Below are 17,477 nucleotides of genomic sequence, written 5' to 3' on the forward strand. Positions count from 1 at the left end.
ACCACTACCACCACCCCAGTATATAAGAAATAAAACAATTGACCCCGCTGTCCCCCAAGCCAAGCAAGCACTTGTGCAACCATTTTTCCACGCCTTGGTGAATGAACAGAAACAGTTATTAGAAACTAGCAAGCCACATAACAGACAGTACAGGCAGTTGAAAGACCAGGAAAAACAAAACAAACAAAAAACCTAACAAAACACAAAAACAAAACAAAACAAAACAAACAAAAAAAAACCCACCCAGCTGACCAAGCAGCCTATCACAGTATCAGAACAAAAACTGAACATATTTTTTCCCAATAAAACAAGAACATACCCATCATGCACATCCCCCAAAACACGAGCATGGCTGTCGCCTACATGGCAGGGTAAAAGCAGTCATGGTATAAAAGCCTGCATGCATGTTCTCGAGTAAATGTAGGTTTTGGAGCCCACGAACGGGGAAGAAGAAGAAGGAGGAGGTGGTGTGATGTGTTACCTGTTTGTGTGGGCAGCGCGAGAGGGAATGAACAGACGGCCCATACAGACTGTGAGGGAGGAGCCAGACATGCCCGACAACGAAGTCTTGGTCAGTGAGAGAGAGAGAGAGAGAGAGAGGAGGATAGAGAGAGAGAAACGAATGAACGAACGAATGAAGGAATGAATGAATGAGAGAGAGAAGGATGGGGGGAGGGATACGATTGGGTTGACGGTGAGAGACTGCTCATCTGCTTACTTAATGTGTTCACAAAATCTTGGTCAGTGAGAAAAGGGGACAGAGAGAGTAGGAGAGAATAGAATAGAATATGTCTTTATTACCAAGTGTACCCGGGTCACAAGGATTATTGGTTGGGGGGGACAGTACATAACATTAACAAGGTACGAACATAAATATCATACACAAAAATAGATACAGTAGAAATTAGGATACATACCAGTGCATATCAGTATAAAAACTTGTGCATACTCACACATGCACACACTGCACACACACACGCACACACACACACACACCCAAACACACACACACACACACACACACACACACACACACACATTTGAACAGAAGCCGCATATTACATGTGGATGGGGCTGATGACTAGATCTTCGATGGTTGTTGATTGCACAATTCTATTTATAATAGTGGATTTGAAGGAAGGAATGAGAGAATGCGTGGTGGGGGGGGATGTGTGGGTGAGACTGCTCATGTGCCTGCAGTCATAACCTGTGTGATTTGATCCATGGTATGGATATTTTTGGCTTTTTTTTCTCTCTTTTTTTGTGCACTGTAGAAGGGAGAAAGACAAAGAAAGAAAAAGATAATGCTGTTCTTTTGTGATAATTGAATGCTGTAGATCATTTTAGGTTTTAATCTTTTTTTCCCCCTGCAAATGGCACCTGTAAGTGTAATCTTAGACCGTAATCTGAATGTGATGGAATTTTGAATAGTGTGGTTTGTGTTAACATGTAAGTGATCAGTTGATCATACTGGAATGCAGACGTAGAGTTGGCATCCAGTTGGGGTTGTTCAGATGTAGTCTGGGTTGTTGAAACCGAAACTCTGGTTTGAGGACAGTGGTTGGAGGGATGTGGTGGTGGTCTCCACTCCCAAGAAGATGCTTGCTTAACTCTCTCCATACGAACGGCGAAAGAGACGACGTTAACAGCGTTTCACCCCGATTACCACCATCAAAATATTGCAAGCGGAAGGCTCTTATATTGAAGAGGTGAATGTTGACAAAGAATACCACAATTCTGACGACGGAAGCTAAAGGTTGGGTCATTGACACACCCACTGGACATCCGAGGGGTCAGTGTAGAGGAGAAGAGAGGACTGGCCGTACTGAGTGAGTTGAGTTAGGCTCCACAACTGAGTGATTCTTGTCATCAGTAGAGGGCTCAGCAGGTGGAATGGAGTGCTGCATATTATGAATTGGAACGGCCACTGCTGACTACCACCAAAGGGACTCCGCTGCTTTGCAGGGTCTCCTCTGGTGCGTGTCCTTCTTGTGACCTAGCATCGATAGTTCCAGTGCACTGCAGGTAGTGGGACTGGGACAGAATACCTCGAGGTGCAGGTGTAATGCCAGTGAACCTGCAAGAAATACAGGACACACACACAGACACACACACACACATACACACACACACACACACACACACACACACACACACACACACACACACACACACACACACACACACACACACACACACACACACACACACACACACACACACAACACACACACACACACACACACACACACACACACACACACACACACACACACACACACACACACACACACACACACACACAGAAACTATGTTTTCATATTTTTTGTTTTTTGTTTTGTTGTTTTTCTATATCAGGGAGATGGAGGACACCAAAGATACCTTAAAATTCAACAGTAGGCTCTTTATTTCACCTCTCATTTGATCTCAAAATAGATTTTGATGTATCATCTGAATGAGACCCTTGTACAGTTATGCATGATCTGATGATGGAGCTTCTGTTTAAAAAATGATAGTGATCAAGACTGTTAACACTGGTTTCATTTAATTTTTTTTTTAATAAATATATGGCTGGTTATGACAGTGTTTTTATGAAGCATTGCTGTTTTGATAATTGATATGTATATGTATAACTTTGTGTCTTTTCAGGAAACCAAATTGCAGAAGAAATACCCTTTGAATGGAACGAGGCTGCGCATGAGTATATCTGCTGGTGATCTGATTGGAAAAACAGTATGTTCACATTTCCTGATTGTTTGCTGAATAATTAATTTTGGAAGATTTGTTGGAGGCAGATTAACAGCTTGTATTATGTATTCAGGTGTCTCTGTGTCAAAACTGCTTTTTCTGAATCATGTGTCAGCAATACATACTTCACAGATCTCACACAATAAACAGTCAAATTGAGTGTATGTGTTTGTGTGCGCGTGCGTGTGTGTGTGTGTGTGTGCGCGCGCGCATGCGTGTGTGCGTGTGCGTGTGTGTGCTTCTTCGTTGACAAATTCCATTTGTCTTATTTGTAAGTCCCGATAAAGTGACCTGTGTTCATAATAATTTTTTGTAACCATTTCCCCGTATCGATGTTAACTGTCAGCACTCTGGACTCCTGTGATGAGGAGGTAGGGCTCATTGTCAGTAACGTCATTATCACAACTCCGCCCATGCCAGTCTCAGGCCTGGATGAAAAAGGTGGAGGGTTGGACGAGGGGCTAGCTACCCCTCTTGGTTAAAAAAAACAATCACTGCTACAAAAACATGCCAACAAGAACATCAACAAACATTCTGTTTGTATTTGTATTTCTCTTTTTATCACAACAGATATCTCTGTGTGAAATTCGGCCTGCTCTCCCCAGGGAGAGCGCATCGCTACACTACAGCGTCACACTTTTTTTTTTTTTTCTCCTGTGTGCTGTTTTATTTGTTTATTTGTTTTGCTATCGAAGTGGACTTTTCTACAGAATTTTTCCAGGAACAACCCTTTTCTTGCCATGGGTTCTTTTATGAGCGCTAAGTGCATGCTGCACATGGGACCTTGTTTTATCATCTCATTCGAATGACTGGCGTCCAGACCACCACTCAAGGTCTAGTGGAGGGGGAGAAAATATCGGCGGCTGAGCTGTGGTTCGAACCAGCGCACTCAGATTCTCACGCTTCCTAGGCGGACACGTTACCTCTAGGCCATCACTCCACACTTCTGGAGACTGTAGCAGTGACTGACAGGTACCAGTGGAGCGAACTGGTCTGGGAATCATTTGTGGTGCCCCGATGACGATGACCCTCCACTGGGTTATGGGAAAAGTGAAGGTGAATGAAGTCGTGACTGCCACAGGACCGGGATGGCTGGAGAGTGCATGCTGGCTGCCTCTGTAGGTCCCATGCACAATGCAGGGCAGTAGGTGAGGTGATTATGTGTCATTCATTACATGTTGTGATTTGGTTCTGTGTGCAGCATGATGAACTGGTGCTACTGCTGATTCAGCTGAGGAGGAACCAGGCCGCCCTGGGCAAAGCCAGAGACTTCTACCGCGAGTCGCTCGGCAAGAAACGTCCCATGGAAAGGGAATATCGCAAACAGTGAGTGGTCCAGGCTAGGCATGTTCATTCTGTGTGTGTGTGTGTGTGTGTGTGTGTGTGTGTGTGTGTGTGAAGTCTCACAGTGAGTGCTCTGTTCCACACACATGTGTGTGTGTGTGTGTGTGTGAATCATGACTTTGTGTGTGTGAGTGATTGTGTGTGTGTGTGTGTGTGTGAATCATGACTTTGTGTGACTGAGTGAGTATGTATGTGTGTGTGTGTGTATGTGTGTGAGTGTGTGTGAATCGTGACTTTGTGTGTGTGTGTGTGTATGCGTGTGAGTGTGTGTGTGTGCGTGTGCGTGTGAATCATGACTGTGTGTGTGTGTGTGTGTGTGAATAATGACTTTGTGTGTGTGTGTGTGTGTGTGTGAATCACGATGCTGTGTTTGTGGTTCCAGACGACATGACTCGGTGGGTCGCATGGAGCGCAGTCTGGAGGAGGGACACCAGAGCTTTGTGGACATCCGCTCACAGCTGGAGGAGGTGGAGAAGAAGGTTGGTCATGGAACTACACTTTTTTTTTTCTATGACTCCCCATCCCCTGCACCATTTGTGTAGCGTTAGTACCACACTGCTTATTCCAAGGAGTAGTAAGGTGCTGTTTATTATCAGAAGGAAGGTGACAGAATGGTTAAGATGCTTATCTTCCAATACTGTATCCATGAGCGTCTTGGTTCAAAACCTGCTCTCACACTTTCCCCCCAGTTTGACCATGTTTATTATCAGAAGGAAGATGACAGAATGGTTAAGATGCTTATCTTCCAATACTGTATCCATGAGCGTCTTGGTTGAGATGCTTATCTTCCAATACTGTATCCATGAGCGTCTTGGTTAAGATGCTCATCTTCCAATACTGTATCCATGAGCGTCTTGGTTAAGATGCTTATCTTCCAATACTGTATCCATGAGCGTCTTGGTTAAGATGCTTATCTTCCAATACTGTATCCATGAGCGTCTTGGTTCAAAACCTGCTCTCACACTTTCCCCCTAGTTTGACCATGTTTATTATTGCCAACGGCCATACCACGTTGAAAACACCGGTTCTCGTCCGATCACCGAAGTTAAGCAACGTCGGGCCCGGTTAGTACTTGGATGGGTGACCGCCTGGGAACACCGGGTGCTGTTGGCATTCCTTTTTAGCCGTGGTCCCATGGTGTAATGGTTAGCACTCTGGACTTTGAATCCAGCGATCCGAGTTCAAGTCTCGGTGGGACCTCTTTTTTTCAAGGCCTGACTAAGCGCGTTGGGTTACGCTGCTGGTCAGGCATCTGCTTGGCAGATGTGGTGTAGCGTATATGGTTTTGTCCGAACGCAGTGACGCCTCCTTGAGCTACTGAAACTGAAACTGAAACTATTATTAGAAGGAAGTTGACAGAATGGTTAAGATGCTTATCTGCCATTGCAGTGTCCGTGGGGGTCTGGGTTCGAAGCCTACTTTCACCTTTTCTCCCAAGTTTGACTGGAAAATCAAACTGAGCATCTGGTCATTCAGATGAGATGATAAACTGAGGGCCTCGTGTGCAGCATACTCTTGGAACACTGCAAAAGAACCCATGGCAACAGAAATGTTGTCCTTTGGCAAAATTCTGCAGAAGAAATCCGCTCTTGATAGGATCACAAATATATGTGCGTGCGCTCAAGGCCTGACTTAGTGCATTGGGTCATGTTGCTGGTTGGTATAGCACGGAGTGATGACTTAGAGGTAACGCGTCCGCCTAGGAAGCGAGAGAATCTGAGCGCGATGGTTCGAATCATGGCTCAGCTGCCGGTATTTTCTCCCCCTCCGCTAGACCTTGAGTGGTGGTCTGGACGCTAGTCATTTGGATGAGACAATAAACCGAGGTCCTGTGTGCAGCATGCATGTAGCACATGTAAAAGAACCCACGGCAACAAAAGGGCTGTTCCTGGCAAAATTCTGTAGAAAAATCCACTTCGATAGGAAAAACAAATAAAACTGCACGCAGGAAAAAATACCAAAAAATGGGTGGCGCTGTAGTGTAGCGACGCGCTCTCCCTCGGGAGAGCAGCCCAAATTTCACACAGAGAAATCTGTTGTGATAAAAAGAAATACAAATTACAAATCGATTTTTTGAACACAGTGACACCTCCTTGAGAAACTGAAACTGAAACTTACTCCAAGTTCCCCATGCACATCCCCACACCCCAGTTCTCTGCTAGTCTCAGCGTCTGCAGTCCACAGGGAACTATGGATATTAGATCACCAGTAGGCCATACACCAGAGGAGACCCTGCACTGCTGTTGAGTGACTTTGGTTGTGTTCAGTAGTGGCTGTTTGGATTCAGAATAGGTAGGAAACCACCTCTAAGTCCCATGCTCATGACATTAATTGCTTAGTCATGGAGCCAGACTGAGTGAGCCTCCCCTTCAGAGTGGACACAGCCACCAAGTCTCAGCAAAGAAAGTTCCCCATGAATCTGCCAACACTGAAGGCCTTGATAGGAACTCACTTCAAGCATGAAGTGAAGGGGGGGGGGGTCGAAACTGAGGTCGTCATGAGAGCAGGGCATGAAAGGCATAGAATTACACTTCTTTTCTTCCTCTATGTGAATGAGATTGTTGGGCTGTCACATGTTTGTAATCTGTTCTGAAGGCATTCTTCAAGTTGTGAGTCTTTCTGTGAATGGGAAGAAGGTTGTGAGTGTGTGGATGCACTGGATACATCAGTGAGATGTTGAGTGTTTGCACATGTTTATTTAGATAATGAGCAGTAATGATGTGTGAATAAGGGCAGTGTGAAACAACAAAACGAGCAACAGTACATGTATGTTTGTGGGGGTGGTGGGTGGGAGGGAGAGGTTGTGTGTGTGTGTATGTGTGTGTGTGTGATTTGGTTTGTTCCAGCATGCTCATACATGTGTTCATGTATATCTGCTTTCAGTTAGTGAGTGAGATAGTGTGTGATGATCATGTGTGTGTGTGTGCGTGTTGATGTGTGTTATTATGTACATGACAGTGTGTATGTGATGATTTATTTGATGATAATGATAATGATTATCATGATGATGTATGTGATGATGATGGTGATGTGTGTGTGTTATGATGTTTGTTGTTATGTACTGTATGTGATGATATATGTGATGTTGATGATGTATGTGATGATGATGAAGATGTATGTGATGATGATGATGTATGTGATGATGATGATGTTGTGATGATGGTGATAGTGTGATGATAATGATGATGTTGATGCATGTGATGATGATAACAATAACAATGATGATGATGATGTGATGATTTATGATAATGATGATGTGACGATGATAATGATGACGATGATGATAACAATAATAATGATGATGTGATGATGATGATGTGTGTGATGATGATCATGATGACGATGACGATGATGATAACGATGATGTATGGGTGACAGCTGGAGGTGTACCGTCCGCTGATCAACCTGGTGGACAACATGGTGACCATGGGCAGTCTGTATGGCGGGGACAACCTGATGCTGGCCACACAGTACAGGAAGGTACACACACACACACACACACAAACACACTACACACCACACACACACACACACACACACACCACACACACACACTTACACACACACACACACACACACACACACGCACACACACATGCACAGACACACACACACACATACACACATATGCAGACACAGACACACACACGCACGTACGCATGCACGCACACACACCCACACGCACGCACGCACGCACATACACACACACACACACACACACACACACACACACACCGTACAGCGGGGACAACCTGATATAGCATATACACACAAAGGGGGTTTAGGCGCTAGCAGGTCTGCACATACGTTGACCTGGGAGATCAGAAAAATCTCTACCCTTTACCCACCAGGCGCCGTTACCGAGATTCAAACCTAGAACCCTCAGATTGAAAGTCCAACGCTTTAAACACACGGCCATTGCGCCCGCTGTGGTTTAGCGTCTGGACACAGTGACGCCCTCTTGCGAAAGTGAAAGTATAGTTTAGTATAAAAGTATACTTTCACTTTCACTTTCTCGAGAAGGCATCACTGTGCCCAGACCACTACACTGTGAGAAAGTGAAAGTACAGTTCTGTCTGTGTGGGTGTGCAGCACCTGTTGCGGCCAGACCAGTACCAGGCCCCCAGGAAGATGCTGGAGTTTTCCAGACAGCACCAGGAACAGCGATTTGTGTCGGGCATTCAGAACGACGTCCGTCAACTTACTGCGGCTGAAGTCGATCTGGAGGTAGGTCTGTCTGTATGTGTGTGTAGGGGAGATGGGGGTGGGGGTGAGGGGGCTGGGTGTGTTTGTGTTTGTTGTAAGTGTGTGTGTGTGTGTGTGTGTGTATCAATCTGAATGTTTGTGAACGTGTATTGATCTGAAGTTGATCTGGAGGTAGTGTGTGTGTCTGACTGTCTGTGTCTGTGTGTTTCTGTATTGTATTGTATTACTCTTTTTTGTCACAACAGATTTCTACGTGTGAAATTCGGGCTACTCTCCCCAGGGAGAGCGCATCGCTACACTGAGAGCACCACCAATTTTTTTTTTTAAATTTCCCTCCTGCAGTTTTTTGTTTTTGTCTTTCCTATTGAAGTGGATTTTTCTACAGAATTTTGCCAGGGACAATGCTTTTATTGCCCTGGGTTCTTTTACGTGCACATGGGAACTCGGTTTATCATCTCACCAAATGACTAGCATCCAGACGACCACTCAAGGTCTAGTGGAGGGGGAGCAAATACTGGTGACTGTGCAGTGATTCGAACCAGTGTGCTCAAATTCTCTCGCATCCTATGCGGATGCATTACCTCTAGTCCATCATTCCACATGTCTCTGTGTGTGTTTGGGAGATAATAAAGTAATCTGTAGTCTGTATTGGAAAATCACACTTGTTTTGGTAAGTTGAACGAATCAAGATTGTTAACTATGAGTCTGTTTTACAGATTATGTTGACAGTGCAGGTTTGCATTATGTCATCGTGAACTGACAATTATGATGTGTGTGTGTTGCAGGAAAAAATTGACAGACTTAACCAGCTGGAGCGTCTTCTACAGGAGCAGAGTTTTAAGGTGTCCAGCTTCAGAGAGGACAAAGTATGCAATCCAGCCACTGCCTCTTTTCTTCTTTTTTTTTTGACTCACTTGTGTAAACAAAGTGAGTCTATGTTTTAACCCGGTGTTCGGTTGTCTGTGTGTGTGTGTGTCTGTGTGTCCGTGGTAAACTTTAACATTGACATTTTCTCTGCAAATACTTTGTCAGTTGACACCAAATTAGGCATAAAAATAGGAAAAATTCAGTTCTTTCCAGTCATCTTGTTTAAAACAATATTGCACCTCTGGGATGGGCACAAAAAAATAAAAAAATGAAGCCTAATTATATGCAAACTGCATTTACTGTTATATTTATATTTTTTGTATTCTCTAAACTTGGCACTTTGATCTGATATTCTGACCCAACAACAAGAGCAGTCATTATTATCATTTCTTGTTCAAACAGGAACTTCTTTTGCTAAGCATGGAAGTTTTATTTATTTTGCAAACGTTTTGGTGCAGATAGTAAAGAAGGGAAATTACTCTGTAATTAATGCTAGGGGACTTAATTTGCTTTAAACTGCTCTTTCTCATCTTAAACATTACATTTTGAAATTATACTCAATACATAAAAAGCTTGGATTTTTTTTAAAGTGTACCACAAGTGAGTCTTGAAGGCCTTGCCTGTCTTGTTTTATGTTAGGGTCTCTTTGTTTAACCTGTTCAGTGCCGAAGAGTTTAGTGTAAAAGAAAGTAATCTCCCCTTGGCAGGGAATTTTGAGGATTCAGGGGTCGAATAAAGAAAAAGAAAAAAAAAGAATCCAGCACAAAAATATGAGATACAGAAAGTAAATGTTTTTGTGAAGGAAAATGAATGAATAATTCTGAATCTGGGCTTTCCCCCCTATTATTTTGATGATGATGATGGTGATTAAGGTGGTGGTGATGGTGGTTATGGTGATAGTGGTGATGTGACAGTGATGCTGGTGATGGTGGTGATGATGATGATGATGGATCTGATAGCGGTGGTGGTGATGTTGATGATGGTGGTGGTGATGATGATGATAATGATGATGGCGGTGATGATGACAGTGATGGTGATGATGATGATGAAAGTGATGATGATGATAACAGTGATGATGGTGATGGTGATAGTGGTGGTGATGATGGTGGTGACGGTGATGATGGTGATGATGATGACAATGATAACGATAATGATGACAGTGGTGATGATGAGGGCAGTGGTGATGATGATGGTGATGATGATAATAATGATGTAGTGTTGATGATTGGGATGGTATTTGTATTTTGTATTTTTATTTCTTTTGATCACAACAGATTTCTCTGCGTGAAATTCGGGCTGCTCTCCCCAGGGAGAGTGCGTCGCTACATTACAGCGCCACCCCCTTTTTTTGTATTTTTTCCTGCGTGCAGTGTTATTTGTTTTTCCTATCGAAGTGGATTTTTCTACAGAATTTTGCCAGGAACAACCCTTTTGTTGCTGTGGGTTCTTTTATGTGCGCTAAGTGCATGCTGCACATGGGACCTCAGTTTATCGTCTCATCTGAATGACTAGTGATGATGATGGTGATAGTGATGTTGTCTATGATGGTGATGATGATTCTGATGACAGCGATGATGACGATGATGATGGTGATGATGGCAATGATGATGATGACAGCGATGATGAAGGTGACACCATGTGTGTTTCAGGAGCTGCTGGAGAAGGCTTTGCAGGGCATCCTGCGGCAGACGAGGGAGGCTCCAGACAGCCTCCGGGATCAGCAGCGTCTGCAGCAGCAGCAGATGGCCGTGGAGAAAGAGCTGTCCAGGGTCACACAGGACCTGGCTGAGGCCTCCAAGGTACACGCTGGGGGTTTTTGAACACATGGGTACATGTGTGGGGAGGTGTGTGGGTGTGTGAGAAAGAGAGAGAGAGAGACTGAAGCCGGACTGATTGACACAAGGAACTGTCCAGGGTCACACAGGACCTGGCTGAGGTCTCCAAGGTGCACGCCAGGGGGTCCTGGGGGTTTTGAACACATCCTGGCTGAGGCCTCCAAGGTGCATGCCAGGGGGTCCTGGGGGTTTTGAACACATGGGTGTGTGGAGAGGTGTGTGTGTTTGGATGGTGGGGGGGGGGGGAGTGTTGTGTGTGTGTGTATGTGTGAGAGAGAGCTGTTCAGAAGTAAAGTTGTTTTTGTTTTTTTTCAGGCTCTGGAGAGGACGACAGTGGAGAACAACAAGATTGAGCACGAGGTGGCACTGCTCAGGACCAAAGTTCACGGTGAACTCAAACGCAGCAAGAGTGCCCCCTCTCTGGTAAAGTGCCAACATTTTTGTTTCTGTGTTCTGTATATATAGGTGTAAATGATTATATGTGGTGATAAAATGAAAGATGACTAATGAGTCTACAGAATTTTGCCTCCTATCAGAAGTCAGTCTTCTTTTACTACCTACAGTTTTGTAACCTTTCTTCACTTGTGTGTGTGTGTGTGTATGTGTGTGTGTATATATATATATATACATATATATATATATATGTATATGTATGTATATTTATATAGATACACAGATAGATAGATAGATGAATAGATAAATTGATGTAGATAGATAAGATGTTTAGATAGAGATATTTCTATTGTTTATCTCTGTATGCCTTTTTCTCTCTGAGTGTGAATGAACTTGTGCAGAATCTCTCTGTTATCCTTCATCTGCCTTTGTCATTGGTTAGAACAGGAGAAAGGTGGTAGAATTTTGCTATGACACTTATCTGCCAGTACAGTGCCTGTGAGGATCATGGTTTAAATCCCAGTCTCGTCCTTTCTTCTAAGTTCGACTGGAAAATAAAACTGAGCACCCACATTCGGATGAGACGATAAACCGAGGTCCTGTGTGCACATGCTCTTGACACACTGAAAAAGAACCCATGGTATCATAAGTTGTCCTCTGTCATATTTTTTTGGAAGAAATCCACTCTGATAGATATTTGTATTTGTATTTCATTTTATCACAACATATTTGTCTGTGAAATTCGAGCTGCTCTCCCCAGTGTGCAGTTTTATTTGTTTTTCCTATGGAGGTGAATTTTTCTACAGAATTTTGCCAGGAACAACCCTTTTGTTGCCGTGGGTTCTTTTACGTGCGCTTAGTGTATGCTGCACACGGGACCTTGGTTTATCGTCTCATCCGAATGAATAGCGTGCAGACCACCACTCAAGGTCTAGTGGAGGGGGAGAAAATATCAGCGGCTGAGCCGTGATTCGAACCAGCGTGCACAGATTCTCTCACTTCCTAGGCGGATGCGTTATGTCTAGGCCATCATTACACACATGTATATATATATATATATGCATGCACTCAAGGCCTTACCAACACAGTCAGTTATGGTGGTGTTCAGGCATCTGCCGAGCAGGTGAGGTGTAGGGTATATATGGGTTTGTCAGAATGCTGCGACGTGTCCTTGAGAAAGTGAAACTGAAACTTGACAGTGTGAGTGTATGTGTGTGTCTGTGTGTGTGTGTGTGTGTGTGTGTGTGTGTGTGTGTGTGTGTCTGTGTGTGTGTGTGTGTGTGTGTCTGTGTGTGTGTGTGACAGGGGACGGGGGAGAACGCCAACACCAAGGTGAAGATGGAGCGAGAACTGGCGCGGGTGCAGAACATGCTGCAGGGTCTGTCGCAGCAGGGGGAGAAACTCTCGCAGCAGATGTCCACCATCCGTCGGTCCTCCTCCGGCACACAGCTTGCCGCCGCTTTTGGTGAGTCGTCTGTTTTTTGTTTTTTGTTTTTTTTAATAATAATTTCAGCCAGTTTTTATTGTGGCGTTTTGAATATGTGGGTGAAGTGAAAGAGCTGTGTGAGTGGTAATTTTAGTGAGTTTGTATTTTATCATTTTTGTATGGGAGTGAGTTGAGAGAGGTGTGTGAGTCGTGAGTGATATTACTTGTCTTGTCTTGTCTTGTCTTGGTCCCTTTGCTCCATGTGGAACCGTCGGTGCACCGCTATGTTGACTCGTGCACTAGCCTTCTCCATTCTGGACAATCATGTGTGAGTGACTCAGACTGTGTTTCAGCAAATGTCAGCCCTGGCCACACGTCAATGATGTTAAACTGTTTTTAAATGGTTAGGGAGTTTGTATCCAATAATTTGTTTTATTTTATTCCTGTTTCTTATTAATAATAGGTGTATTGTCAAAGGCGCTTACATTGGAGTGATGGCCCAGAGGTAACGCGTCCGCCTAGGAAGCGATAGAATCTGAGCGTGTTGGTTTGAATCACGGCTTAGCCGCCGATATTTTCTCCCCCTCCAGAAGACCTTGAGTGGTGGTCTGGATGCTAGTCATTCGGATGAGACAATAAACCAAGGTCCCATGTATAGCATGCACTTAACGCACATTAAAGAACCCACAGCAACAAAAGGGTTGTTCCTGGTAAAATTCTGTAGCAAAATCCACTTCGATAGGAAAAACAAATAAAACTGCACGCAGGAAAAAATAGAAAAGAAATGGGTGGCGCTGTAGTGTAGCGACGCGCTCTCCCTGGGGAGAGCAGCCCGAATTTCACACAGAGAAATATGTTGTGATAAAAAAGAAATACAAATACAAATACAGTTGTTATTATTGTTGTTGTTGTTGTTGCGTGTTCCAGAGGAGGCGGAGAAGTCGCGCAAGGCGGGCACTTACCTGCAGACCGACCTGGACTCTGGGGAACAGGTGGACCTGGCCCAGCACATACCTGTGTCCTCCTCCTCCTCCTCCGCTCCCCCCTCCGCCTCCCTCTCCCCCACCTCCCCCCACATCCCTGCCAGTGGAGGTGGGGACCTCCCCCTTATCAGTCACCAGCGACAGGAGGTAGAGCTTTTTTTTTTTTTATCCTGTTTGTAACTTTTAACATACAGTTAGATAAAGCCATGGTGAGATTATGAAATAAAGTTGATAACTTGAGTGTGAAGAATATACACATGCAAACGCAACACATGCTCGCACACGCACACACACACATATGCGTGTGTATATGCGCACATACATGCATGCTTTCACACACACACACACACACACACACATACACGTACACACAGTTTCAACTATGGATGAATCACATTAGCTGTCGCTTTGCACACTAGCAATTAAAGGTTATGAAGAAGCTGACTGACTGATTCCCCTGTGATGAATGACAGACTGCAGGTTTTGATGGAGAGGAGGGGAGGGGAGGGGAGGGGGGTGGGGGACATGGAAAAGAGTAACTTTCACCTGTGCCGTGTGCACATGATGTCTCGGTGTGTTAATGTCGTGTGGTTGTTTTTTTGCTGACGTGTTTAGTGCTACCATCATCTTCACCATCGTCCACAGCCGTTTCTTCTTCCCAACGTGCAGGGTGTGTCAAGTGTGTGTGTGTGTGTGTGTGCTGTATGAAAAGTTGTGAGTGTGTATGTGTGTGTATGTGTATCCTCGTTAATTACAATTATTTTAAAGCTAATATGTGAAATACTTTTATTTGAAACATATGTTTATTACTATTTGAAGCATATGTTTATAACTCCTGTTTAATCAAGTAATGTTTAATGTTGCATCTGTGTGTGTGTGTGCTGATTGTCTGGTTGTGTTTTGCTGTACCTGATGCAGTTTATCTTGTGAGATAATTTAGTTATTCTTATTTTAATTATAATCAGTGTGCAATGTAGTATGTCATGCTCACAATCATATTCAAAATAATGTTTATTTTATTTCATTTTATTTATTTATTTATTTTTAAATATTGCCTCAATGTGTGGAATGAAAGTACGAAACAATGTATGTGATATTTTTACATCTGTGTCTTCGTTATAATCCTAATAACTGTTGTTGTTGTTTTTACAGTGATGGTCTCCATGTTGTTTACTTGTCTATGCTGTGATATTGCACCTGACCAAATTTCTCTATTTGGAGATAATAAAGTTATTCTTATCTTATCTTTTGTCGTTTTGTGTATGTATTGTATTGTATTTTATTTCTCTTTTTGTCACAACAGATTTCTATGTGTGAAATTCGAGCTGCTCTCTCCAGGGAGAGCATGTCGCTACACTGAGAGCGCCACCCATTTTTTTGTATTTTTTCCTGAGTGCAGTTTTATTTGTTTTTCCTATCGAAGTGGATTTTTCTGCAGAATTTTGCCAGGAACAACCCTTTTGTTGCCGTGGGTTCTTTTACGTACGCTAAGTCCATGCTGCACACAGGACCTCGGTTTATCGTCTCATCCGAATGACTAAGCGTCCAAACTACCACTCAGGGTCTAGTGGGAGGGGAGAAAATATCGGCGGCTGAGCCGTGATTCGAACCAGCGTGCTCAGATCCTCTCACTTCCTAGGCGGACGCGTTACCTCTAGGCCATCACTCCACTGTGTACAATTGGAGGAAGGAGCAAGATGGCACAGTGGTTAAGATGCTTCTCTGCTAATTCATCGTCCATGAGAGCCTGGGTTTGATTTTCTGCTCTTGCCATTTCTCCCAAGTTTGACTGGAAAATCAGACAGAGAGCGTCTAGTCATTTGGATGAGAGGATAAATTGAGGTCCCATGTGCAGTATGCACTTGGTGTACTGAAAAAGGAACCACGGCAACGTAAGTGTTGTCCTCTGGTGGCAAAACTATGAAGAAGAAATCTTTCGGATAAGTAGACAAATATGTATATAAATATATGAATGCACTCAAGACTTGACAAGTGCCTACTGTCAGGCATTTGCCTAGCAGATGTAATGCAGCATGTGTGGATTTTTCCAAACGCAGCGACCCCTCCTTAAGAAACTGAAACGTACATTTATATAGAGTGATGCAAAAGACGTGCAAAAAATCTGATTATTATTTATTTGTCAAGTGAACTACTTCTGCATTTGTGGGCTGCTACTGCTACAGTTATTTGTACATATACAAGTGGTCTTTTACATGCATGACCATTTTTACCCTGCCATGTAGGCAGCCATACTCAGTTTTCCAAGGTGTGCTTAGTGAGTGTGCTTTTGTTTCCATAACCCCTAACCAGCCAAACACTGACATGGATTTCAGGTTCTTTACTGTGTGCTTTTGATCTCCTGCAAGACTGGGAGATGTTAACTCTGGAGATGGGGAAAATCTCCACCCTGATCCCACCTGGCACTGTGTCTGTGATTTGAACCCAGGACCCACAGATTGAAAGTCCACTGAAAGTCCAAAGCTTTTTTCACCACATGGGTGTTGCACCCATCGTCAAGTGTGCTAAATCCACAGTGAATGTATGCCTGGAAACAGAGAGAAAGCAAAAGATGAGTGTGAGGTCGATGAAACTGTAGGAAGTGATGGTGTAAAATTGTTATCTTATTTAGAATGTTTGTTTGTTTATCATTATATATATTTATCTTTTTTGTTATTTGTGTGTCGGTCAGAGCACGCTGGGTATTCCCACTGACAGAGACTCTGGGGCTGACTGGGACATCGGGGATGCTGACGACAACACCAAGCGATTTTATGGTCAGTGTGATCTGTTTGGTGTTTGTGTGTGTGTGTGTGTGTGCAGTTTGGCGTTTCTGGGTGTGTGTGTGTGTGTTTGTAGTGTGGTGTTTGTGGATATGTATATATGTGTGTGTTGTGTGTGGTAGTCATTCAGAGGAGAAGATGAACCAAGGTCCTTTGCGCAGCATGCACTATGCACACACATGATTGAAATTACAGCAACAAGAATAGAGTCTCTGGCAAAATTTGTTGTAAAATCCGCTCTGGTATATGTGTGTGCTTGCATGTGATTGAAGCCTAGCTGAATGACGCAGGAAATGAATGATGAACACCCAAAGGCACCTCTCATCCAACTCTACCCAGGCTACCTGTTGAGCAAAAGTACGCTGATCGGAATTTGGTGACAGAAGATAGGCGATACATAAGTATCCATCTCACTCAGTCCATCTATCAATTATTATCACTGCTGTGATAGGTGAAAGTGAAGATGCTGAATATTGTTGCTATATAAGTATAAATAATGAAAAAACGACAACAGTTCAGTTACTGAGGGAGGCATGACTGCACTTGGAAAATCCATATACACTACACCACATCTGCTAAGCAGACACCTGACCAGCAGCGTAACCCAGCGCTTAGTCAGGCCTTGAGACAACAACAAAAAACAAGTGTTTCTGTGGCCAGGTTTGCTGCCTAAGGAGAAACCGAAAGGTCTGACGGTGCGTGACGTGAAGCGACAGTCGGAGCAGCGACGAGAACGGAAGCGTGATGACGATGTGCAGGACATTCCTCTGAGGGTCAGCTCCACCGATGATGATGTGGGTCACACACACACACACACACACACACACACACACACACACACACACACATGCATATATATATATATATATATATATATATATACACACACACATTT

At 43.8% G+C, this 17,477-nt stretch overlaps 1 protein-coding gene and 2 non-coding genes across 3 annotated transcripts in view; all 3 read left to right on the forward strand.

Annotated features, from left to right (window-relative positions):
* Positions 1–17,477, forward strand: part of LOC143286534 (uncharacterized) — an 87,345-nt gene that overhangs the window by 52,971 nt on the left and 16,897 nt on the right. The window contains exons 12-24 of the mRNA XM_076594134.1: positions 498–571; positions 2,650–2,733; positions 3,950–4,074; positions 4,475–4,571; positions 7,471–7,572; positions 8,185–8,319; positions 9,084–9,164; positions 10,815–10,964; positions 11,316–11,423; positions 12,699–12,858; positions 13,747–13,949; positions 16,492–16,576; positions 17,243–17,376. Coding sequence (XP_076450249.1) covers positions 498–571; positions 2,650–2,733; positions 3,950–4,074; positions 4,475–4,571; positions 7,471–7,572; positions 8,185–8,319; positions 9,084–9,164; positions 10,815–10,964; positions 11,316–11,423; positions 12,699–12,858; positions 13,747–13,949; positions 16,492–16,576; positions 17,243–17,376 — 1,538 coding nt within the window. The remainder of the gene's footprint in view (positions 1–497; positions 572–2,649; positions 2,734–3,949; positions 4,075–4,474; positions 4,572–7,470; positions 7,573–8,184; positions 8,320–9,083; positions 9,165–10,814; positions 10,965–11,315; positions 11,424–12,698; positions 12,859–13,746; positions 13,950–16,491; positions 16,577–17,242; positions 17,377–17,477) is intronic.
* LOC143287059 (5S ribosomal RNA) lies at positions 5,087–5,205 on the forward strand. Its single transcript, XR_013055917.1, has one exon. It is a non-coding gene; the product is annotated as a 5S ribosomal RNA (ribosomal RNA).
* On the forward strand, positions 5,221–5,292 carry Trnaq-uug (transfer RNA glutamine (anticodon UUG)). Its single transcript has one exon. It is a non-coding gene; the product is annotated as a tRNA-Gln (tRNA).

The sequence above is a fragment of the Babylonia areolata genome, chromosome 10, assembly GCF_041734735.1.
Source record: "Babylonia areolata isolate BAREFJ2019XMU chromosome 10, ASM4173473v1, whole genome shotgun sequence".
Lineage (NCBI taxonomy): Eukaryota > Metazoa > Mollusca > Gastropoda > Neogastropoda > Buccinidae > Babylonia > Babylonia areolata.